The sequence below is a fragment of the Sciurus vulgaris genome (assembly GCF_902686455.1).
Source record: "Sciurus vulgaris genome assembly, chromosome: 2".
NCBI classification, from domain to species: domain Eukaryota; kingdom Metazoa; phylum Chordata; class Mammalia; order Rodentia; family Sciuridae; genus Sciurus; species Sciurus vulgaris.
The window spans coordinates 134,246,040-134,272,226 of NC_136462.1; the positions used below are offsets into that span (position 1 = coordinate 134,246,040).

General features: G+C 44.9%; 1 protein-coding gene across 2 annotated transcripts in view; it reads left to right on the top strand.

The window, feature by feature from the left end:
- The first annotated feature begins 3,933 nt into the window (after positions 1-3,933).
- PCSK6 (proprotein convertase subtilisin/kexin type 6) overlaps positions 3,934-26,187 on the top strand; it is a 176,992-nt gene continuing 154,738 nt past the window's right edge. The window contains exon 1 of one of the 2 annotated variants that reach the window (XM_079121928.1): positions 3,934-4,252. In XM_079121928.1, coding sequence (XP_078978054.1) covers positions 3,959-4,252 — 294 coding nt within the window. In that variant the 5' untranslated portion in view covers positions 3,934-3,958. The remainder of the gene's footprint in view (positions 4,253-26,187) is intronic. The other variant, XM_079121927.1, reaches the window with a different exon arrangement.

Sequence of the window (26,187 nt, forward strand, 5' to 3'; positions counted from 1 at the left end):
AGGATCTAGACATAAAGGGAGAGTCTAACTGGATAGGCATAGAGTGGGGTGAAAGCTGCTCCATGTCCTCTGCACCCCACATGGTCACATCTTCCCCCAGAAAGGAGTGTGTGGTAGTCCTTGTATCTTTTCTGTAGGATGATCATTGCCACAAGGGTTAAAAAAAAAAAAAAAAGCAAATACATTTGAGAGAGTTAAATAGGTATCTTTACTGTGACATATCTTGAAGGCATTGATACTATGTTATCAAATTTGAGATACTCTTGATTGGAAAGTACATCATTATTTAATGTATCACCAAGAGAGAAAAAAATGTCCAAGAATGGGAAGTGCCACAGGAGACTCTTCAATAAAGCTGGGACAATGAAAGGCTACACTCTCAGTGTAGAAGAAAAAGAAAGAAACCCACTACATAGAGAGGGATGGCAAGGAACTGTCTGGTCTCCTCCTTTGCCCTGGAGGAGGGGGAGAGAATCAGGGAGGGAATCCCTACACCAATCATTGGGAACCCTAAGCTGGTTCTCAGTCTGAAGTTGCACTACCCAAGTGGTCCCCAAGGAGTCCAGAGAGCTGGTGCCACCACAACACTGGCAGAAGCAAACACAAACCGTCCCTGGAGAACCCAATTTCAGTCTCAACCAGTGGTTAAAGGAAAACACTAACTGAAAGATGTTTCTAGGATTTCAGGATGTGAAACGCTGAGAAGTGGCATGATGGAGGACAGTACATGTAGATAGGTGCCTGTGAGCAATGCAGAGAGAGACAGCACAAAGCCCCAGCCTCTCTGTCCCACAGGGGAGTTCCTGATGCCCAGCTGGGGCAGTGGTCACTGTTGCTCCCACTTACGAAGTGCTTGCTGGCACCGAGTTCTGGGTGAGGGACTCTGCGTCAGTCAGCTTCTATCATCCTCACAGTGCCCCTGCACGGGGACGGCAACATCATTGCCATTTTACAGCAGAGAAAACTGAAGCAACTCACCTGAAGCTGCACACAAGTAAGAAGCCTGGTGCAAGACTTCTCTGGCAAGAAGACTGCAAGCTCTTCGCTGGTGTCCTGAAGGTGATGCCCATTACACATTCTTTGGGAGATACCACCATGGCCACTGAACCTAGCACATTCCCCACACTGCAATTTTTCAGTCATCTGTCTAGTGCCTAAATGGAGGTAATTCTGAATCAAATTCTGTTTCAAAACATCCCCATGAGGCAGAGCAAAGTCTTCTGCTCTCCACTAGTTTTGGTTGAATGGATGAGGCTGGACCCAGACTGGGCAATCCTATAATTTCTGTAAAAGGGTCAGTCATGGGCACCAGAACACAATTTTAACACTCCTGGTGAAGATTCCTACCTTCTTCTGGTTTGGGAAGATGCTGTATAAGTATCACATCTCTCTATAAACATTTTCTGAGATAAAAGCTAGGCTCCAGTCACCTTTCTGGTCCATGTATGTTCCTTCCCAGGCTGGCCAACCTCAACCTAGGAAGGCAGTAGGCTCCCCTGGCCCCGGAGCTGAGTGGGATGGCCAGGGCCATCTGGAGAGCGGGAGCGCAAGTGAGTAATAAATCCCCTCCCTGCAGGAGGGCCAGCCAAGTTTTATTACAGATCTTATCACAATGCAAAGGGTTGGTTCTCCTGTGATTGAGTTAATCCTGTCACTGTGTAAATCAATAGGAAACTCAGAGGAGGTGATTTGATTTAGGATGTTCATTTTGGGAAGCTGGTCTTCCTACAATTTTGAAGCCAAGCTATAGCCCAGGTACTTCCATGACAAATGGAAAGTTTAGCCCCCAAAGGATCAGACTTGTTGATAAAATAAATTCAGATCCCTCCAAATAAAAATTCAGATGCATTTTAGTCTCCTCTCAGTTCAGTAGGCTGAATCCCTTAATCTACCAAATTATTATGGAAAATCCCTATCTCTTCCTGTCAAAATCACTGTTCTCATGGGGGTACTCTCTTGAGAGACAAGAATTGCTTCATAATTACTTAGATTATGCACAGTGTGCAATATCCTTGAAGCAGACCACACACTTGAAGTATAACACAGGAGTAGGATAAGTCCAAGAGACAGGGCTGGCCAACAATGGCCACAGTGACACACGTGGCCAGGAGGGACTGCTGGAGAAAGACAGAGAAAGGCCTCTAATTCTACCTCTGATTCAGTCCAGTGTCCCTTCTCTGTGGGCCAGCAGGCCGGGCAGTCAGGGCAATATTGAGCAAAGATAGGCCAAGCTGAGGGTTCTGAGTATTGTTTGTGTTAGGGCCTTGTGTCTTTCCAATGGGCAGTATTCACTGAGAAACCAGGTTGTGACACAAGGGGCCTATATTCTGCAGCGTGGGCAGGTCTGGAGTGACTCCCTGCGGAACCGACACAGCTTGGCCAGGGGAGAGCAAGGTGTATCTGGTGCAGAAAAGGGAAGGCCATGTGGGAAACGGATCCTCAGGTTTCAAGGGGCCGTTGTGAACATGGATATGCCTTGTCCGGGTTGGGCCTCCCACCACGCCTCCTGTTCTCCCACCTCCATTAGGGTGACTCACGCCTGCAGAAAGGATGAATCATGTGGGTTACGAAACCCAAGGACTCCTGAAAGGGAGGCTGGAAAGGCCCTCAGGTAGCCATCTCTGCAGATCCTGCCCTCTCCCTACCCTCTCTTGCCCCTGGTACACTACCTCCATCTGCCAAGCCACAGACTCAAGCAAGTGAATTATGCATAGCACTATATAACCAGAGATGGCTCCTGGAATCTGAGCATTAGATAAGCAGTTTCTTTCCCACCTCAAGGCCTTTTCTGCCTTTTTTGATTTTGTTTTGTTTCCCCTCCTGTATTAATCAGGCTGAAAGTTTGCTTTCTGTATGGAGTCAATTGGGACCAATGGGTCCTGGGAGGAATAAGATCTTGCAGACATCCTCACCTCTCATCATTCCTTGTTCTTGGTTCGAACACTTCCATAATTCTCCAGGGTGCTCCAAATAATTATCTACTGGATATCAGGCTGCTCCAGGCAGCAGGGTAAGGATGATTCAACTCACTTTCCCACTGACGGTCCCAGCTCAGTGGGTGCTTTTTAAGAGTATACACAATCTAGGGACTACCTGCTACATGGTGGCAGGCCCTGGGCTCATCAAAACAAAATGTTTATCACAGCTGATTGCATGGCAAGAGCTGATGCCATCCTCAAACAGCCATATGGGTTAGAAACTACAGCTACCACTATTTTGCAGATGCAGTGCCTACTCAGCAAGGAAAATAACTTGCCCAAGATCACACAGATGCTCCATGGTCAGTCTGGGGATTCACCAGCACAATGTGCCTCTGCAGGTGAGTTCCATAAACTAGTTAAATGCAGCTAATTGCCCTCATGCTTTTGCCCCATATAATGCGCCACTTCAATCAGGCCCGGTCCTGGAACACTCTCAGCTCTTTCCTAGATTTTTTCCCTAGGACACTGCACTTTGCAAGCTAAGGCGGGCAAGGCTGCCCTGGCCTAGGGGAACTACAGCAGGATGAGTTCAGCCTCCAGGTGCGCGATCAGTGGGAAGGCATCAGCGGAAACCAACTCCTCTGGGGAATGGGAGAACTCACCTGAGATGTCCCAAAGACCCTCGGGTTCTTAACAGACTTCAGGGACAAGGCTCTCGCTCAGGGCAGACCTGTGTGCCGAGAGCCCCAAAAGTCTTCGGAGAAGTTCCCCCGGTGGGGGGCGTTTCGGGCCTCCTCTGCGCCCAGCCCCGGGGCTGGTCGCGGGCTCCGGAGCCCCGCCAAACTAGCGAGGGCCCAGGGGCGCCACCGGGCCGCGCGGGCGGGAACGCGCCGCGGCCGCCTCCTCCTCCCTCGCTCCCGCCCGCGGCGGCGGCGGCGGCGGCGGCGGCGCTTCCCCGGCGCGGAGCGGCTTTAAAAGGCGGCACCCCACCCCCCGGCGCACTCGCCGCTCGGGCGCCGCGCGAGCCTGCCGCTGCCATGCCTCCGCGCGCGCCGCCTGCGCCCGGGCCCCGGCCGCCGCCCCGGGCCGCCGCCACCGCCGCCGCCACCGCCGCGGGCGCAGGGGGCGCAAGGGGCGCCGGCGGGCCCGGGCTCCGGCAGCTCGCGCCGCGCCCCTTGCGCTGGCTGTTGCTGCTCGCGCTGCCCGCCGCCTGCTCCGCGCCGCCGCCGCCGCGTCCCGTCTACACCAACCACTGGGCAGTGCAAGTGCTGGGCGGCCCGGCCGCCGCGGACCGCGTGGCCGCTGCGCACGGCTACCTCAACTTAGGCCAGGTGAGTGCGGTCAACCCAGCGCGCCGAAAACTTTCCCGGCGGCCGGCGGGCACGCGCGAGGGGGCGCCTCTGTCGCCAGCCCGACCTGCGGCGCCGCGTGGGAAGGCGTCCGGGACGGCTTGGCCCGCGCGTTAGTGGGGCGGTGGAGGCACCCCGTGGGGAGTCTCCTGGGAGTGCGGCGCGTGGGACACCCAGAGGACAGGACCAGTTGGCGCGGGTAGGCTGCTTACGCATCCCAGACGAGCTGGACGTGGGACCCCTGGCACTGCCGCCCAGCTCTGGCGCTCGGGAGTGTGGCCTCGGTTGCGGGCCCGGCACGGACACCTGCCTGTCAGCGCGGCACTAGGGAGCTCCCTGGAGCGTCGCGCTCCGCTCACCGATGCTGTCCCCATTGTTCACCCAGTTATCTCTTCATGGCCTTCGAGTCCTAATTCCTCCACGCGGCCCCCCTGCCCTCGATGGGCGACGCGGGACTCTGGGCCCGGTGAGTGCGCTTGGGAGGCCAGCAGCTCGGTAGGTGACATGCGCGTGGCCGGGCGTCTCGGACTTGTTTTTCCCCATGTTAGCGGCTTCTGGGAGGCAGGGTGTCCTGGTACCGGCGTCCAGAGGCAAGTCCCTTTCAGGAAGGCTCTCAGGGCAGTGTAGGACCCAGGGGCTGGAGGCAGGGTTGGGGGGGCTACCGTTAAACCTTTCTAAGCCTAGAGAGTGTGCTTTGTTTTTGTCAGCTGTCTGCATACTAGCCGTGTGACCTTAGGAAAGTCATTTCCCTGACTTGAGCATGCCTAGGGATGGTGACAGTGCATACTTGCATGCAGTTATTGGGACGATCCAATGTTGTTTGGAAGACCCGGTGTTTGGGAGCAATGATTCAGGGAGGCAGAAGCACCCTCGGCCACAGCCTGGGGCTATCACTATCTTCATCTAGTAAGAAGTACTGAGCCTTGGGCAGGAAAGCTGCATAGCTCAGAAGGACTGCCAAGGCAGGCCCCTTTTTTCCTGTTGTAACCCCACAGAAGTCTGATGGGGTGGGTTGATCCGGATTTATGGCCCGTGGAGGACCTCAGCAGGCTGAAGTGTTCAGTCCCACCAGGGGACCACTCAGTGCAGTTAACAAATCTACAAACTACACACTGAGAGGAGCAAGTGAAATGACAAGGAAGCACCGCCTCATAACTCAAACCCTAGTGCCAGGCAGTGTTAAATTTAGTTTCATCATTATCCATGACAGAAACCAGCAAAGTGTGGTGCAGCCCTGATCTAACATTTCTTCTGCAACTCAAGTCAGATGTTGATACTGCTGGTGTAGGGTGTAAGACCTCCTGGACAAGTAGATTCTGCCTTTTGAAGTTAACTTCACACAGTGGTTCAGAGTTTATCTGAAAGAACATACTCATGTCTTTTGTATGTCTTTTAAAAAAAATTTTGTGACCCCTCAAGTCTCCTCAAACATTCTGTGATATAAGATTTTGCCTTTGGGTAGCACTGTTTCTTTCTGTAGCTTTCAAATCTCCCTGGCTGATTGTCCAGACTGTAGAAGGCACTCCTCCTGTTTGCTTAAAGGCTCCCTGGCTCCTGCCACACTTCACTGCTCTGCCCAGGTGGCCTGGCAATTTGTCTTCAGCTAAAAGTGACTCTTAAACTGCATGGTAAATTACAAAGTGCTTGGGTTTTAGGTTCCTATAGTTAAAGAGCAGAGGGGAGCTGAAGTTGAACCATAACTTCTTGGATATTGCAAGAGACAGGCAAAGAGGTACAGTCTACTCTCTTGAAATTTCTGTCCCCAGAAATAAAACTCTTCACCCCCTCCCTGATCAGGCAAGGCCTTTAACTCAACTGTTAGACTAAGTTGCTTTCTCATAAAGTCTGCTCTCCTGATTTTGCCTGGGGTGAGAAGCTTCCCCCTGCATGTAACCTTGGATTCAGAACATTCCAGGATGTCTCTGAGGGTGTCCCCAGCTCTGCTCAGTGCAGCCAGGGTGAACTCTACACAGCCTGATCACTCAACTTGGTCGGCAGTCATGGTGTTGGCGGGGTCACTGGGACATTCACAAACTGAAGGATTACTTTGTTAGGGATAGGAGCTGTCTCAAAGGCCTGGGCATGATTACTCAAGGAAGTCCTATTACTCTTTATTCCCAAACCGGCTTTTTGTCCCCACCTCTAAGTGCACTGCTAATGTGGAAAAGGCCTGGAGCTTTCCAACCTCTACCCACTGAATAAGAACTCTTTAAAAAGCTTATTGCCTTTTTTCAACCAGGAGAATTTGTGACTCATAAATAAGATGTAGATGTTATTACCTTTGATTTATAGATGAGTAAATGGGGGTGAAGCAAGGGAGGGAAGCTGTTTGTGTTCACACAGTAAGCGTGTGTCACCTCTGACAATTGCGCTCTTGCTCTGTCTCTTGCTATATTCTCAGGTCTGAGATCTCCTTTGTGTGACTCTCCAAATCCTTGATGAGCAATTAGTATTATGCTCTGTACCTGCCTGAACCACAGCTCGGTTTTCCCTCCATGACTGGTGCTCTGAGTTCTTGCTTGACTGTTTTACTTTATTTCACACAACTGATAACCTGACTCAGTTTATCTTACATAGTTCAAAGGTAATTTAGATAAGTGGTTATTCACTTTTTTTGAATCATAGCTCTTTTTCAGGGTCTCATACAGTCTCTGGATCCTTTCCATTAAAAAATATGTGTCATCAGGAATAATAAAAGCTAGCCACCCTTTGCCCCCTCTAGTCTGCATTCCAGATAATGCCAAAAAGGAAAATAAAAGAAAAGGAATAAAAATTTGGAAGATTCAAACTGACAGTTCACATAACTAAACAACTTGGGTAATCCAATGAAATTTAAAGGTTAACTATTAGACTAAAAGGAAAGTCCAGTGTGCTACTAGATTAATACTAACTACCTGTACAACAGCAACATCTATCTGAAAAGATAAAACAAATTATAATTAATTTTAGTATAAAAACTATAAGATAGGAATAAATATAAAAGAAATGGAGGCTTATGGAGAAAATTTAATTAAAAAAATTTTTTTTTTTTAATTTTAATGGTGCTAGTGTTTAAACCCAGAGCCTTGTCCATGCTAGGCATGCACTCTAACACTCAACTACATTCCCAGCCCCTGAAAATTACAAAACATTTCAAGGAAAGATTGAGGGGGGGAAAAAGGTGAATAAATGCAGAGATGCATTATGTTTGTATATGGAAGGATTAAATATCGTAGTTGCTCCCAGATTAATCTGTTAATTCAGTGTAATTCTGTTTAAGACCCAAATGGATTACATGTGGAATATGAAATCCACACAGGAACTTCAGAATTCATATCCAAGAATACCTCAGATGAGTCTGAGAAGGAAGAGCAAGAAGGGAAGCTACGGCAATCCTAGCGGTTCAGCACTGGCCTAGTGATGGTCCATCCTGTCAGTAGAATGGACTCCACTTAACGTGTGGGGGAACCTGTATATGTGAGCAGGATAATTACACATGGACAGGAAAAGATGGACCACTTAATACATGGTGCTGGGAGAACCAACTCTCCACATGGAGAAACAATTAGATTCTCATCCCATATAGCACAGCAATAAATTCCAGATAGGGTTAAAAGACCTGAGTATATAAAACTTTTAGAAAAAAATAGAGCAGCATACCTTTATGACATTGAGAATGGGAAGAATTTGTTAAACAAGATGGTAAAAGAAGGTAATACAAAAAGGAAGGGACTGATACATTAAAATATTCTATATTAACAAAGGCATCCGAACAATTAAAAGTAAGTAGTAGACTAGGAAAAGTGTTATAAGATATAACAAACCGATTGGTGCATCAGGTATTTTAAAAAATTTAAGTTGATGTGGAAAAGATAGATGTCAGGTAAAATGGGGAGGTATATGAAGAGAGTTCAAAAGAGGTGATCCAAACAGCCAATAAGCAGAAAAGATGCTTGACCTCACTGGGAGTTACAGCAGCACAACAGTTTAAGGCAATGATGAGATACCATTTCACATCTATCAGATTGGCAAACATGGAAAGGCATTAGCATCAAGAGTTGATAAGAATGTAGAGCAATGAGAACTTTCAGATGCTGCTGGTGGAATCTGGTACAAGTACTTGGGAGAGCATTTTGGCTTATATGGCAAGGCTGCATTGCACCAGCAAGTCCCCATCTAAGCTCATACTGCATACTCTTGCACACATGCGCAGCAAGACTGATGTAGGAATGTGCTTTCAGGAATTTCTTGAGAAGGAAAAAACAACCTAAATATTCACCAGTGGAACAATGGAGAAATAAATCAAAAGTCACACCATGGAACACTATACAGTGGTTACAAATGAATAAACCAAGATATATATCTATATAGATAAATCTCAGAATGTTGAGTTAAAAAAGGCAAGCTGCAGATATACTACACAATGGCACTTATGCAAACTTTTAAAAATCCACAAAACAATAGTGTATTATTTATGGATGCTTATAGATGTAGCAACAGTTTAGAAGCATGGGTTGCAAGGATCCCCATCAACTTGTAGTTAGTAGTAGCCTCTGAGACGGGAGAGAAGGAAAAGAAGCTGTGGAGAGAGATGAACAACCAGCATTTTTCTCATTCATGATACACATGTGCATGCCCTCCATGTCCTTGAGTTTCTTGTCCCTGGCCTTAACCAACCTGAATTGAACGTGTTTGGGGGAAAATATGCATCTGAACTGAACACGTACAGACTTTTCTTCCTATCTTGATTCCCTATACAATATAGTATAACAACTACTTACATAGTATTTACATTATTTTGGGATTATATGTCTTCTACAGATGGTTTAAAGTATGTAGGAGGATGTGTGCAAATACTATATCATTTTATATAACGGATTTGAGCATCTATGGGTTTTGTTACCTGAGGGAATTCTAGAGCCAGTCCCCTGTGAATATTAAGGGACAGTTGCATGCAAACATGAATATACAAAATTGTATTTAGACATTTTATGCTTTCTTCATATCAGAAAACAGTACATATGAGAATGAATACATGTGCATTCACATGCCTATATGTATACATATATATGTTGACATGTACATTGCACACATACACACCTATACACAAATAAAATGTTAAAAGTAAGAAAAGTACATCACATATATATCTGTGTGTGTATATATATACACATATATACATATATGTGTATACATACAAATACAGATGATATATATACATACAAATACAGGTGATATATATACATACATATATATACATATATATACACACATATATAGACATATATATATATATATATATGCTATGGTGTTCCTGGACCACTTGAAGCACATCTGTGGATGCACAGGTGTCTGTGGACCCAGGTTGAGAATTCCCTGCTTTAGGTCTTCCAGCCTGAGCGGATCTGCTTGTCAAGGAATGGTCACCTGGAGAAACAGAATGCCTAGCTGCAGATCACATGGCTGTTTGGACAGAGCTGCACCCAGAGCCCAAGAACCATGCTCCCAGCCCTTGTCCTTCCCTTCTACCATGTTCTCCCTTGACTCATCTCCTGGCAGGGGAAGGGGTGTCGTTCTAGCCCATGTGCATAGTTACCTTTGACATTGATGACTCTGAGAACAGGCAAGTTGTTTATGTGAGAGAACAAGATACTCACTACACCCTGAATCACAGCTTTTGGAAGTGATGTTTATCTGAAGGGTGGCATTTAAACACCATACTTCCCCTTGGATTTTTGCTTTGCCTGGGGTATTGAGCTAATTTGTTGGTTCTGTGTCTGAACATAAAAAGGCAGGCTGGCTGCCAGGGCCCTAAAAGATCTAAGAGCCTTAAATGATTTTGAACTTGCCTTAAATAGTTTTCTTAAAATAGCTGCTGAGCAGGACGTACCTGGCCCAAAATTTCAGGTGGACCTGTGGAATCAATCCTTTTGTCAGCTGAGGAAAGTTGTCATGATACAGACAGGTTGTTCTCACAATGAAAAACCAGCTGAGGCCTTAACCAGGTGTTAAAATAATGGCCAGAACGTATTCCAGCCAGAGTGTCAGGGGGCTTGATAGGAACAAGGGGAAGCTCAGAATAGCAGTCACCTGTGACCTAGTTTTTGAATGTTCTTGGTGTTATGTGCTCTGAGCCAAGAGCCATTTGTATGGCTGACCTGGCCTGGGAGAGGTTCTGGGTATGAAGTGGGGGACACAGATGAGATTATGATTTTGAAGCTGCTTGTGTCATACCCTCTCATTTGGCATCTTTACTCAGTTGGTCACATATTTCAGCAGACAGGGTTCAATTGAGTGAACTACCCTCCTGAGTCATTAGGACTAGGGTGGGGAGAGGTAACCAGAGCTGAGCTATCTGCAGTATGTGAACCTAGGAAGGCCCCAGAAGGCAGTGTTTGTCCAAAGGGAGACCCAGAATTAAGCCTGACTGGTCCTTGAGAAAGGTTTGAGTTTCTCTAGGTAGAAACCAAAGGAGCAAATCAGAAACACTGAGCTATTGACAGAGTCAGCAAGACTGGACACACCAAGACCCTTCCTACTCTTGCACTTCTAGTGGCCACAGATCCATAAGGCTGACCAGACACTGTTCTCCAGTGTCCACCAACTCCTTGCCATCCTGGGAACATCCTGAGCTCTTAGTTTTCCATCCCAAAAGTAATTCTGGGAATCCTCCCCAGCCCACCCCAGGCTGCAGATGCCTCTCCCCTCCTCTTCCCAGTACCCTGCACATGATGTATTTCTTGGTACTTATCCTCAGTCTCTGTGTCCCTCCTGGTTCACAGGGTCTGTGCTTGGCCTTGTTATCAACCAGAAGCCCAGGTATGTGCTTGCCCCAGCTGACATTTCTCATGTGAGTTCTCTTACTCAAGGAGCCTTGTGATGCCTGCAGGGAGGTGTCACCAGGCCAGTTTAAGGGTGATGAGGCCTTAGGTTCAGCTGGGTTCTGACAAGCTGGTGACTGACAGGCCCCAAAACCACACCTTCCAACTTGCCTTCTACATCATCTTTGACAGGTGGGTCTTGCTCCTGCTTCTGAGTGAAGGGCCAGTCGTCCAACAACTGAAAGCCTTTCAGCTCCCTGCCAGAATGAAGAGATGAATGACAAATGAATCTACATGGACCCCACCAGCTAGTCTTCTTCCCTCCACCAGGCAAACACATGCACATGTCCACATGCCTACACACACACATACATGTCTACATGTTATACTAGCATTATTCTGTCTGGGAAAGTCTGGTTTCTTTTTTTTTTTTATTTTATTTTATTGTAAACAAATGGGATACATGTTGCCTCTCTCTTTGTACATGGCGCAAAGGCATACCATTTGTGTAATCATAAATCCACATACAATAATGTTGTTTGATTCATTCTGTTATTTTTTCCCCTTCCCCCCACCCCTCCCATCCCTCTTTACCCTCTATACAGTACTTTCTTCCTCCATACTTGCCCCCCTCCCTAACCCTAACTCTAACCCTAACACTAACCCTTCCCTCCCCCCCATTATGTGTCATCCTCCACTTATTAGCGATATCATTTGTCCCTTGTCTTTTTGAGATTGGCTTATCTCACTTAGCATGATATTCTCCAATTTCATCCATTTGCCTGCAAATGCCATAATTTTGTCATTCTTTATGGCTGAGTAATATTCCATTGTGTATATATACCACAGTTTCTTTATCCACTCGTCAATTGAAGGGCATCTAGGTTGGTTCCATAGTCTGGCTATTGTGAATTGAGCAGCTATGAACATTGATGTGGCTGTATCTCTGTAGTATGCTGATTTTAGATCCTTTGGGTATAGGCCAAGGAGTGGGATAGCTGGGTCAAATGGAGGGTCCATTCCAAGTTTTCTAAGGAATCTCCACACTGCTTTCCAGAGTGGCTGCACTAATTTGCAGCCCCACCAGCAATGTATGAGTGTACCTTTCTCCCCACATCCTCGCCAACACCTGTTGCTTGTATTTTTGATAATCGCCATTCTAATTGGGGTGAGATGGAATCTTAGGGTGGTTTTGATTTGCATTTCTCTTATTACTAGAGATGTTGAACATTTTTTCATATGTTTATTGATTGCTTGTACATCTTCTGTGAAGTGTCTGTTCTGGTTTCTTATCAGCACTGAAACTTACATTTCTCCAATTGGATAGAAGACATAAACTCGTGTAAGAAAATAGTTACTTGTGTAAGACCTCAATTGTCCCTTATTATTTTTTCAGGTTAACTCCTTCAGTCCCACATTTGGAAAAATCGTTTCATGTAGACATTAGTTGACAGCCCAGGTTAATGCATTGGCAGCTAAAATAGTACCATTGGTGGGAAAACAAATGCCCTTGCATTTTTCCTCACTACTGTAGATCTTTACTGACTATTGAGAGTAATAGAAGAAAAATCTAAACCTTTTCTTATCTTTGTAAAAGTGGCACATGCTTCTGAAGTTTATAAAATACCTCAGAAAACAAACTAAAAGAATTGAATATAGCAGGGAAACCGCATGAACCCTTGTTCTACATTAATACCCATTAAATGTCAATCTGTGATTTTTTTCCCTAACACTGTCTTTGTACAATTTCTAACAACATGTGACACCATTAGATACTTTTTTAAGCCATTCAGTTGTTGGATGGCTGGCCTTTGGAATGTTCTATTTATTCTTAACTCAGGAAAGTAAACAACTTTCTTGTTTGCCAACAAAAAAATAAATAAAAATTAAAAAAAGAAAAGAAAACATAGACTCAACCCCTCTGTTCCTCCTAGGATGATGCCACACTCAGTTCCTCAAAACTGAGTGTGGCAGACTGATTGCCTTTTGCTGCAAACCTCCTTTTGTGCAGATCCCTATCTCCACAGAAGGACCACCTTCTACCCTGGAAACCATCATTGCCTCCATCTGCTGCTAGGCTTCCATCTCACCTATGACAAGCCTATGTTATCTATCACCCTCCTGGCTTTCAGGTCCCCCGCTTCTTCCTGCCATGGTCCAATGCAGGCTAGGTTCTCTTGCCTCCCACCTGCCTGCATTGCTTTAGGGCTTCCTCCTCCACCCTACTACCTTCTGCCCCAATTCCAGCCCCAACTCTGTTGAACTCCTTTCTTCATGCTCTTGCTTCCCTTTAGTCTTTCTTGTTCTGTTCTTTCTGCCCAGAAGGGTTTCTCCCAGTCCACCTGGTTAGCCCTCCCTCCTGGCTCATTGCCACCATTGGGTCCATCAGTGGACCTCCCTTGGTTCCCCTAGCCCAGTGGATGTGCCCTTCTGAGCTCTCAGCCCCTGTCACCCTTTTATTTATGGCCTGCTAGCTTGTCTGCCGTTGGACTTTGGGCTTCCAGGGTGAGTCAGTCCAAAGTTGGTCCTCTGACTGCTCACTAAGATCAGTTCCAATTCTGCCACCTCTATGATAGCTGAGAACTCACATCAGGGCAGCTTGTGGCCAAGGGACATGCATGCATTTATTCAGCCACTGTTTGTTGTGTGCTTTTTTGATTGTCATGGGTCTTTATGAAGAATCATGGTCAAGCTCCTGCACTTGCATGTTAATTAATGAAACACCACCACCACCACCTTTTAATCTTAATTCCTTGTTTTTTGAAGTCAGTGACTAATCCATCCTCATGTGTACCTGTGACACTCTCCTTTTCTTCTAGGTCAGGTCAGCTGCATGCAGAGCCAATAATCCCATGGGCCCTGGCACTGTTCTGGAGCCCATTATATACGCTATATGCTTTTATGCTGTATGGGTTCTGTCATCCTGTCTAGTCATGGGTCTTCCTGATGTAATCATGTCTCTGCTGTTTGAGAATTTTGAAGACCCAGTGGCAGGCACAAGTACCCCTGTCCAGGCCTGCAAGAAATGAGAATGAATAGCCATCAGCTGTCGGGAGCCTCATGCTCTGTGGGATGGGATTGGCAGCCTTGGGTGACCATGGTAACCAGCCCATCAATGCCCTCAGTGTCGAGATGGTGGCACCGCGGAGAGGAAGAAATAGTCTCATTGTCTACCCCTTGGCCGCTTGGACACAAACAAGCCGCACCCCGCAGGGCCCCGCAGCCTGGCCTGACGGGCGGCTCTGCTGTGCTGTGCACAGATCCCCTTGCTGAATTGGGCCAGGAAGGGGCTGTCAATGTCAGTTCTTTGACCCTCCTTGGGGCCGTTCAAATTTCTGCCAGGGGCTGACATCACTTTTTCAGAGTCCTTGTTGGGTAAAGCCATCTTCTTAGTGGGAAGAAACAGCCAGAATGGATCAGCCTCCTGAACCTCAGACTGGTCAGTCAGGTTGCGTCCACCATAGAGATAAGTAAATCAGTGACCGACGTTAGCACTTTAACTTTCCCTCTTTGGTATGAAACTATCCTGGTGACAATTCTCAGAAATGATCAAGAGAGCCAGCTAATTGCCTACGAGAGGCCCAAGTCCACCTCAGCAATCTTTACCAGACTCTTCTCCAGGTGAAGAGTGAAGGAGGACAATGAAGGGGGAGGAGAGACTGCCCTCTTGTCAGATAAGGACCCTCTCTGCAGAGGCCTGGCCTGTTGCTCTCCCCAGCCCACAGCCCCAGCCCAGAATGGGCCTGCCCTCTCGCACTCTGATAGCACCCTGATCACTGCTACTCTGCTTTCCCTGCATCCCTTCTGGGCTGTTTCCCACACTGCCACCAGAAGGTTCTTCAGAATCATAAGCCTCATTCTGTCCTTTCACTGCTTTAAAACGAGTAGAAGTTCCTGCTCAGCAAAGCACAATACATTCAACCATTTGTGAGCAAGCTGTCCCTCCTTCCTGCTCCATCCTCAGCCCTGAAGCCCTCATTTCTACTACATTCTTCAGCTATTCCAGACCTAGTGTTCTGGAAACTTTCTGTATGCATTTTCTTTCTTTCATGCCTGCTATTGTTGTTTTAATTCGGATACCCATTCCCCATACAGTCTACCTTAAGAACCCTGTTCTCCATCAAGATTAGCTAAAGTGATCTTTCTTGACCTGTCTGTTGCTCAGCAGGGCTGGCAGTGTCCACCTAGAGCTCCTTGGAAGCACTCAGCCTGGGATGCAAGGGTGTCTGTCTTCCTGCTAGACTGTAGCATCTTGTGGTCAGTGTCTTTAACTTACTTGTTTGTGTTTTCTTGGGCCCTACCCTGATTCCCAGCACATAGAAGTTTTAGTGAACAAGACACCTTTAGAACTTTTTTATTTGGTGGTGGTAGTGGGGGTACTAGGGATTGAACCCAGGCGTGCTTAACCACTGAGCTGCATCCTCAGTTCTTTTTATTTTTTGAAATAGGGTTTCACTAAGTTTCTTAAGGCCTTGCTAAATAACTGAGGCTGGCTTTGAACTTGCAGTTTTCCTGCCTCATCCTCCCAAGTTGCTGGAATTACAGGCTTGTACCACCACAGAAATTTTTGTATGAGGACTTGTGATTTCTTGATTCTATTCATCAAAGGTAAATGATCCTCAGAGCATGAGTAAGGGGAACTTTATTATTTCCCTTTCTACTGAATTCCAGGAGGTTTGTGAGTGGCAGACATTTGTGAAGTTTCCTTATAGTCAAATCACTTGAGTTTTTCCTACCCTGTGACATTTCCTGGTATCTCATTATTGGATAGCATTTTCCCCAGCACTAGACTTCTGAGTGATTTTACAGGGTCATCTACAGTTATTTGCAAATCAAATCCTTGTCACCTATGCCACATTGACTGTGCCAGGGTAGACCTGGTCAATCTAGCAGAACCCACAATCCTGGCCTAGGGTCCTCTGTAAGTGAGGGTGAACACCTTACTCCTAGGTGGGCAGAAGAGTAGGAAGAAAGGAAGCCAACAAGAGAACTGGAGAAGAGGACTGGAGAAACCTAAGAAGGGGAAGGAAATGTAGAGAGTAAAGGAGCGGGTAGAAAAAGAGGCATAGACCCATCCCAGGGCCTTAGTAGGAGACTTTTCTGTGAAGTTTAGTCTGTAAAGAAGAAGTCAAGTCCTTAGTGCACACAGCCTCTCCATCCCTAGCTGTGACTGTATTTCATTACAGTGCTATCCGGGTTGGTGAGCTCCAGTGTCCCCACCATGATTGCCACCATTCAGCTCTTACAAGGTCCTTACTGTCCAGCAAACACAGATGATAATCCCCCAAGTCCTGGTATTAAAACCCCATTACACTTACAAGCATTTCTGGGCAAAATGGGCCCATAGAGTTTGAATAACTTACTACAGTTTAGTAAATGTCATCCTGGTAAATGTCAGCATGGAGAACTTGAATTCATAGATAGTGTCCGTAACCTGTATCTGCAAAGAGAAAGTGGTACCTGAGCCAGCAAGGGAGCTTGAGATGATGTTTTTTAACTGGCTACATCAGAAAGGGTAGATTCCAGGCAGGTGGAAGCATGGGGCAGGAAGGGAGCCTTGTGTGGCCCTCCTGGTGTGAGGGTGACTGTACTGAGGATCCTCCCTTTTTAATCAGGCCTCTGGCCTGGAGCTCACTTCAAAGACTCATCTATGCAGGAATGAAGACCAGTCAGCATTCTTTTTTTTTTTTTTTTTTATCATGGTGCTGACGGTTCCAGCCCATGGCCTCTTGCATGCTAGCCGGTGCTCTACCACTGAACCACACCTCAGCCCTAGACCCACATTCTAGATGTTGGTCCTAAGACTCTCAAGGGCAGGGAGATTTTCCTGGATCCCCCTCCCCCAGCATATCAGTCAGTATTTCCCATGCCATGGGAAGAGAGTAGGAGAGTGGACCACTGTGCAACTGAACATCAGAGACAGAAAGTAGAACTCCAGAGGAGAGAAGAGGACTAATGAGGACCCAAGGCTGCACAGAGGGTGGCACAGCCTTGTTATGAACTTTTACATTACTTGATCTTTCTCAGTATAATACAAAAAGAATACATGTATGCAGAAAAGTTTGGAAACACAGAAAAAAACTAAATTACAAAAATTCCTAATTCCACCAGCCAGAGATCATCACTGTTAAAATTTGGACCATGTTTTTTTGCTGTTTTTGTAAATGTGTGTGTGTACGTGCGCGTGTGCGCACGCATGCGTGCTTGTGCTCATATACAGACATCCACTCACACTTGCATATATGCAAATGTCTTATATAAATGATTATCCCAGTTTTCAACTTGTCCCTCCCAAGTCAGCAGCTATCCTGTGGTGTGATTTTTTTAATGACTGATCAGTATGCCATGGCGTGAGCTCTTGTTTTGCTTAATCTTTCCCTAACGTTTGGGTCAGTGGATTCTTTGTGAGGCTCTGGGAGGTGAATGGTACTGCTGCTGGTTTGGAATGTCAGGGCCATGTGGCACCACTGCCCTGTGCCCATGATGTGTCCTGGGCCCCTGGTGACAGCCTCCTCTCCCATTTTTCTGTCTCCCCATCCTACATCACTGGCATTGCAGAGGGTCCATGATTGGGTAATATTTTTTCAACTCAGGATTTTATTGAGAATTAATTTTAAAAATTGCACATATGTATGTATATATATGTGTATATATATATATATATATATGCACACACACACACACACACACACACATATATATATATACACGCTCCTATTTAATTTATTTATTGGTACCAGGGATTGAACCCAGGGGTGCTTAACCACTGAGCCACACCCCCAGCCCTTATTTATTTATGTATTTATTGTAATTTAGAGACAGAATCTCACTACATTGCTTAGGGCCTCTCTACATTGCTGAGGTTGACTTTGAACTCGTGATCCTTCTGCATCAACCTCCTCAAACCACCATACCCAGCAACTCTCCCATTTTAAAGAGTTCAAATAGAATTTTATAAAGAGGAGAAATCCCATTCTTTCCTCATCCCTTTCCCTATTTGCACCTCCATTTCCACCTCAGTGTATGAGTGTCTTGTTTTTGTGCCTTTAAAGATGTGTATATATATATATGCACATACACACATGTAGAGTATTGGAGGGCTTCATTTTTTACAAAAATTTGATCCACCTAAACATTTTCTTCTGTACCTAGCTTTTCTTAACCATCTTGGACATCTTTCCTTGCTGGGACATAGAGATGTACCTCATCCTTTCCAAATAGTTTTATGACATTTTTATGGATGCAACATCTTTTGTTATACCACTTACCTAAGAAGGTTCATTTGATTGACCTCCAGTTATTTTTCAGATACTGAACAGTGTCACAGTGATCATCCTTATTCATGCCTCTCTGGGCACATGAGTGAGAATTTCTATAGGATGTATTATAGCAAAAACAGACATAATAATAAATGCTGGTTGCAGACACTGGTCTGGCCTTTATTATGCGCCTGGTAATTTTCCAAGTGCTTTCCTTGCATTGGCTCATTTAATCTTCTTACAAGACATATAAGATAGGTGTTTTTATTATCCCTGTTGAACAGATGAGGAAATCCAGTCATGGAAAGGTTAAGTAACTTCTTATTGATTACACGGTTTACAAATGCCACAGCCAGGATTTGGATTGAAATGGTCTGGCTCCCAAGGTTGGGAACTGCTCCATGAAAGTATATATGCATGCTACGTTGTATGAGGCATTGACTGTGGCTTTCCAGGTATGTGGCGACAATTGACACTGTCCCCAGAAGTGTACGAATAGAGGTTTATTAATTTTGGGTGGAGATAACCAGTTGTTATATTTGTCAATTCTTATATTGTTTTAATTTGCTTTTTTCCTGATTACTACCAAAGTTAAATATCTCTTCATGTATTTATTAGCCATTTTAATTCTTCTCTGAATTGCTTATTTGTATTCTTTGTCCAGTTTTTCAATTGAGTTGTCTTTTAGTGATTTGTAGGTGTTCTATATTGTAACTGTTTATCCCTTGTTTTTAAGTACATTGCAGATATTTCTCCCATCAGTCACTTTTCTTTGAACTTTATTCAGAGGGTTTGATTGCCTGCTTATTGTTTTTTGAAGTAAAATCTGCAGTGTGGTTTGCAAGGCTCTGGGCTTGTCACTTTGTGTAACTCAGAGGCAAACAGAACTGGATCCCTGTCTGCAACAGACGAGAACTCAGTCACCATTGAAGAGGAATAGAGACCTAATGTAGGATGGGGACCTAATGTACTTTAGGGGAGCAGAGAGCAGAGGAGTTTCTGCCTAAGGGATTCAGGAGGTCTTTGTGACCAGTGGTATTTGAATCAGCAAGGGAGGTGCTGTTTGGGTGGATGGATCATGAATATTTTCATCTGCATCCCTTTGGAAAACTATTGGGAAACTACTTGTCTTCCTTTCCACAGTTAAGGAAAGTCTCAGGAAGGGGCTGCAATCGAACCAAAAATGGGTCTTGATGCACCCAGGGACTCGCAGTGGTTGGAAGCTGCTGACCCATCTGCGGGAAGCAACAAAGGACAACATATTAGCAGAGCCTTGGGACCTGGAGCTTGGAAGATGCAACCTCCTTCTGATACCTCCCTTTGGCCCAGGTGGTGTGGGCTTGAGGACCTCACCCTTCAGGGCCTGGAGCAGCGTAGAGAGGGTGGGGAACCAGATGTATGGAAGGGCAGAGAGAAACATCAGCATGGCAAGATAGATGTCAAGATCTCAGCAAACACCCTGATGCTATTAAGAGGGTAGGGGGGCTCACTGTTTTTATTCAGCATTTCTTGAGTGCTGACATAGTGCATGCAAGATACTGAGTTTTGATCACCCCAGTGATCCCTGCCATGGTGCCACTCTTAGCTTTCCATGTGTCCTCTCTGAGGGTCACAGCAGAAGCCTGTGGTTTTGTGTCTGTTAGACCCCACGTACCTGGATCAGTGCCTCCTTGTCCCAGTCAGAGTTTATTTAGGTGTGTCTGTCTGAGGACAGATTTTAACACAGAAAAATAAGTCCATTTTTGGCCATCATTGCACTGGGTCTAACACACATCTTGATTTTCTGCTGTTCTTTTTTTAAACTTAAACAAACAAATAAAAATCTCAATTTGTGTTCTTGATAAAGCCCAGTTTCTGGAAAAAGGAAAGAAAACTCATTCTGACCTGCTATCAAGGTAACCATTGATAACTAAGACCATTAACAGTCTTCTTAGGCACATCTCTTTATTTGTCACTTGCAGGAATGTGACACTGTTAACCCCAAGTAAGAAGCTGGGTTAGTTTCAATGCTTAAACAGGTTTATGTATCATGACTTTGCTAATTTAAAACCCTCGTAACCCTTCAGTTTATTTTTATTTATTTATTTGTTTATTTTGCAGCGCTGGGAAGGGAACCCAGAGCCTTGTGCATTCTAGGCAAGTGTTCTGCCACTGAGCTACCCACCAGCCTGAAAACCCTTCATTTCAGCCCAAGATGCAAAACCCATTTGTGGGAATGGATGTTTTCCATCCCCCACAATTTTTTGTCATTGGACAAAATGAATTCATTAGTGTTCCCTAGTTTTTTGTTTGTTTGTTTTGTTTTTCCAGGAATGTAGTCTTCTATCTTCTGATATCTGGTCACACCAGAAACATTATAAACCCAAATTGATTCCTTCTCACACTAAATCATCTTAAAACCCAAAAGAAACTTCAGAGGCAGACAAAAATACACTGACTATAGCAATGTCACGTTGGGGAACTAGAACTCAGAAACCCACCCAAGAGCCCCTCTTGTCTTAACAGTATCCCTATTCCAACTAAGTAAATACAGTTCCAAAATGTAATCAGGAGAATCCACTTCCCATTTTGGTTATCCCTCACAAAAAGCCCTGGATATATTTTCTGTTTTCTTATCCTGTCAGAAGTTCAGTGCAGAGAGCTACAGAAAATGTTATTTATTTTTTGGACTCAAAGTTGATTCTACTTTCCAGCAATCGGTTCCTTTCTTGAAATCAGTCATTTACGGCACTTTGTACTTAGACTGTGCCGATGGCCGTGCCAGCCTGGGCTCGTCTTTGTGCCAGGCAGTGGCTCAGTCTCCTCCCTGGGTCCCTCCTTAACATTGATCTCCCCGGTGTAGCCTTTCAATGGCTGGACGTTGCCATCGAGAGATCCTTTTCCCCCAAGGCCACAGATACTTGTACGCTTGCTGCTGCCATTCTCCCCGCAGAGGTCTGTGTTTTATTTGAATCGTGCTGTCAGTCTGCATGAATAGATTGCAAGTCTCAAGGCGGGACCATGTTTCTGCATGAACCGTGGGCATGAAACTGATGCTCCAGTGATCATTAGGAACAATGGATGCAGCCAGGAGGGAACAGTCATCTTGCCAAACTTACACCCAGTCTGTTTTAAATGCCGTGCCTTTGTCCAGAGGTTTGCTAGCCTTGAACTCGATTTGATTTCTGCATTGGCCTGTCACAGCAACAGATGACATGTTGACTGCTGTGACCAGGCCTTCCCAGGCCAGCAGGGACTGTTCTGTGGCTTCCCCTCTTGGTTGTGAAGCTTTGATGAGAGATCAAGTCAAGCGCTTCCAGGGCTGGTCTGCCTGTTCTGCTGCTGGGTTCTCAGCAGCCTGGGGGGCCGCCTCTGTTTGACTTTTACCCCTAGAGGATTATGAATTTCCTGGGTCATTTTACTTGAAAAATTGTTTATCACAATTTTAAGTTTCTTAGGTCCATCTATAGGCAAATAAATAAATAAATGTGATATAGTCATACAATGAGCAACAAAGAGGAACAGGTAGCCTATATGTATCACAATGTGGATGAATCTCATAGACTGTCTACCAAATGAAAGAAGCTGCATACCAGAGGTAGATGATTCCATTTATAGAAAGTTCTAGAACAGGTGAAAACAGTCTGTAGGGAAAACTAATCTGTTGGAGCGGGGACTGGCTGGGAAGGTACATGGGAGACTTCTGGGATGACATCTTCTGAGTGGTAAGGAGTCACACAGTTGTATGCATGTACCAAAACTCCACAGGTGTAGAATGAGCATTTGCTTATTTCATCATGGGTAAATTCTACTTCAAAAGAAGAAAATCCATAAGCAAATACTTAATTATTGATACTGATGTGTATATTGAAGTATTTAGGGAGAAGTGTATTGATACTGCAGTATACTTCGGAGTTTACCAGAAATTGTGGATTGATGGGTGTGGATAGATGGAGAGGAATATGACAGTGATTTCCGTGAAGATGTTAATGGTAGGATAGGGTGGTGGGTATATAGATATTTGCTGTACAAACCTTTCAACTTTGCTGTGTTTGAAATTTTTCATACAAGATATTTGGAGGAAAAGATTGGTAGGGCATGGTGGGGATGAGCTGGATTTGGGAGAAATTGCATGCTGTCTGTCCTTGGAGACATAATCACTAAGTTATGTTTAGAGATGATTAGAAGCCTTCTAGGGATTTAATGGAACAAATGATGTCATCAAAGAAATTCCCATGGAATCTGGTTTTGGGGGCATTTACCTCTGTAGAGTATGCTCTGGGACCCCATTGGCACCTGAAAGGATTATGTGGCTCAGTGAGGCCCTCACTTCTAGCTCTCTGGCAGAGAGGTTCAGCCCCAGGAGGTAACTTCCCAGGAAATGCAAATGAGCAGAGTCCTGCAGTTGAAGGACCTTCCTGTTGAGGAGAGATAAGCCTGCTGCAGATACCCCTGGCACACCAATGGGAGTTTGGGTTGCTTGCCTGCTAATTATCTTCTCCTCCTTTCTCTGCAGTATTTTTTTTCCCCTAGCTTCAGAATTTGAATTATTGACTTTCTGTAGACTTCTCAGCCTCTTTTGATTTGTTGAAATCGAAGGGCAAGACCAGTAGTCATTCTGTGCAGATTCCTAATGGGTGGGCATCCTAAGTTGGAATCCTGCCACTGTATTCCCCAGGGTCCATCGCAGATCAGATGCAGCCAAGACACAGCAATCAGACTCCTTGTAGGAGAACCTTAGCCTGAGAGGGTCTGCTGGTAAATTTAGGGCATGCTTCAGAAGTGGGGGTGGGGAGAGAGGAAAGAATGAAAGCATTATTCTAAGAAGCTGCTTTTATTTATAGATTCTCCTAATTCTATTAAAATGAATGCCGGAGGGATATAAAACTTGGAACACATAACACATAATAGAAATGAAAGGACGTTAAACTAAAATAGGGAACAGTGGTGAAATGGGAAGAGCGTCTTAGTACCAAAGGGAAGATGTGACATTTTTCTGAAATAAAATCATCTTAGAGCACATTGTATGAGGAAAGTGAATTAAAATAAGGACTTGGTCAGGAGAAAACTTGGAAGGAAACATAAAATATTTCATAATGAAAAGGAGAAAGTGTTAAGCTGACTCCAGGGGAAAACAAATACGGAGATTACACTAATTACATTATAAAGACAAATAAAATGCCATTGTTGTAAAAGGAAATAAAACTAATTAAATACTTAATGTGCTTTAAGAGATGCTGGCAAAATGAAATGTATTAAATATGATAAAATATGTAAATAACCATAATTTGCTCACTTTGTTCCAGCAGCCAGTACAGTGCCTCACCTCTTGTGTATGAAATGAGGATTTTTGACTCCTGTTATAGGATATTATGGGTTATGATACAAAATGAGTCCTCACTGACATTAGAAAAGCTTGAATCAAACAAGTGCTTTTAAATGAATGAACTGATGGATGAATGAGGAGTCCTTAAATTAGAAGTTTAAAGTCACACACTCAATGGGGAAAACAACAGAACTGCCTTCTGAGATTAAAGTCTCATGAATGAAGGGATGAACATTGTGCTTCTCTTTACTGACAGTAACTTCAGCTCCCTGTGCCTTAGCATTTTCTTTTTGAAAATGGAAGTTAGTAACACCTCCAACAACCAAAGGCTTGAAATAGTGCCAGCCTTATCGTCATCATCATCATCATCATCATCATCATCACCACCACCACGGTGAATATTATTAACCCCAAGAGAAGCAGATACATGTCTTCCCTGAGTCTGGCATTGGTATCATGCTAGGAAGGGGTTACTTTTAAAAACAGGAATTCAAAGCTAGTGAGAGGTGTCATGGAGAAGCATTTGGATACACTGCCTCTTTTACCTTTGACCCTTTGGGGAAAGGTGTAGCTGTTGAAAAGTTTAAGATAGGACAGGTAGAAGTTAAGCCAGACTTAAGAAGGAACTGATGGGTCACGACTTGTGCTACAGGAACCTCCCCGGCCTGCCGTGTGTAATCCCTGGCTCCCAGCTAGGAGGCTGGTTGTAGCACCTCCATTTAGCAGCACATGAAATGCCCCCTTCAGCCTTTTGCTGACCTGGCACATTCAGCAGAGCTCATGCCTACCACTCCTGATGCAAAAGCGGTCCCTTTTACTTGAAATTAATTAAGGATTCTCTCCTAGAGAGAAAATAAAACTTTAGATCATGTCAGTTGGCCTATGTTGGTATCTCCGAGCCAACAGAGCAGCTTGTGAAGAATGGTCTATGGCATGCAGACCTAGTCAGGGCTTATAGCCACTCTCTACAAATGTCCATTTGCCTATTGATTTCAAATGTTCACTTTTTTTTTTTTTTTTTTTTTTTTTTTAATTCCTATGACAGCAGTGTACCTGGAGGTACTAAATTTTTTATCCTTTCCCCAAACATTCTTGCTCTGGGCCTCACTCAGAATGGGTTGCACAGAACACTAGCTGTCTTAATCAAATGAGCATGAGTTCCAAGGGGAGCCCAGAAATGGGAAAGCAAAGCAAAAGGTGGAACTTTTTTCTCCTCTACTCTAATCATAATAGCCAAATTTTTCCTATCATGTAAAAAGACAGGTGTGTTTTTTCATTTTATAGTACTAATTTGATCTTATAGCTATGGCAAACAGAGCCAGTAGCCAAAACATAAAACAGAAGATTTAAATCTAATCCTAGAGCTGTTGTCTACACATTGATCAACAATTGGCAAGCCACTTAACATCCCTGATGTCAGATCATTCATCCATAAAATATAATTGCAACCATCATGGCAAAATAGAGTTCTGCAGCTGGCTGTTGTGAGGAATGCAGGGTAAATGGAAACCTCTGTGAAAGGGACTCTTGTTATTAGTATGTATGTGAAGTTGGTCCCCTTCACTGAGGGGCATGCTCTGTGATGACTCTGGGGAGAGCCATGCCTTCCCACATGGGCACCTAACACCAGTCCATATTGTGACCACTGGCTCAGGGCTAAGGAAGGTGGGTGCCCAACCTTATTTATTAATACCTACCATGTTTTCCTCCTACACATTTTTCCTGGGTTGGTTACGTTTGGATTTGGAGGAGCCATACACTTGCATGTTTGTGGAGTCCTGAAGTCACAGCCCACCATCTGACACAAAAGCTGAAGTTTGAAGTGATCAAATTGCTGCAGTTTAGTTTAACCAAGTAGTCTAAAAGATCCCCTCCAAGAGTAGATAGTTTGTATTATACTGGGGAATATAATACACCCTATGCATATGCCACATGTGTCCAATGGTATTGGTTGAGCATTGTTAAATGGTAGCTAGGAATGCATTCAGATGCAAAAACATAAGATAGCTACTTAGACAAAGTGGAGCTTATCTTTTTTTTTTTTTCCCCCCACCCAGTAAGTTTGGATGTATCCAGCCAGGGTTGGTGCCAGGCATTGTATTGTCCCTTTTACCTCCACCACCTTAGCAGGGAGGTCTCATAGCCATTGCCTCATGGCAGCATGGTAGCTAGTACACTTTTAGGCACTCTCCAAGTGCCAGTCAGGAGGTAGGTTTAGGAGCAAAAGGTGGAAAGGGTGAAAGCTTTTTCCTTTTCATTAGTGAAAGGTCATCCTTCCCAGGGATTTGTGCCAACAACTCAGAATGGAACTATGTCACATGGCCATGCTAGCTGCAAGGGAATCTGAGAATTCTAGATTTTTAGATTCTGCAGCTTCTATAGAAGAAGTAGGCAAAGGAGAAAGGGTTGGAAATAGAGATAGGATGGGGCAATCGGTGGTGTCTTCCACGCATCACAAGGACTGTAGTATACTTCCACTGTCTTAATGAATGATTGGGAAGAAAGGCAGGAAGAGAGGGAAGGGGAGACCCTGTGTTATTCCAGGGGAAGAAC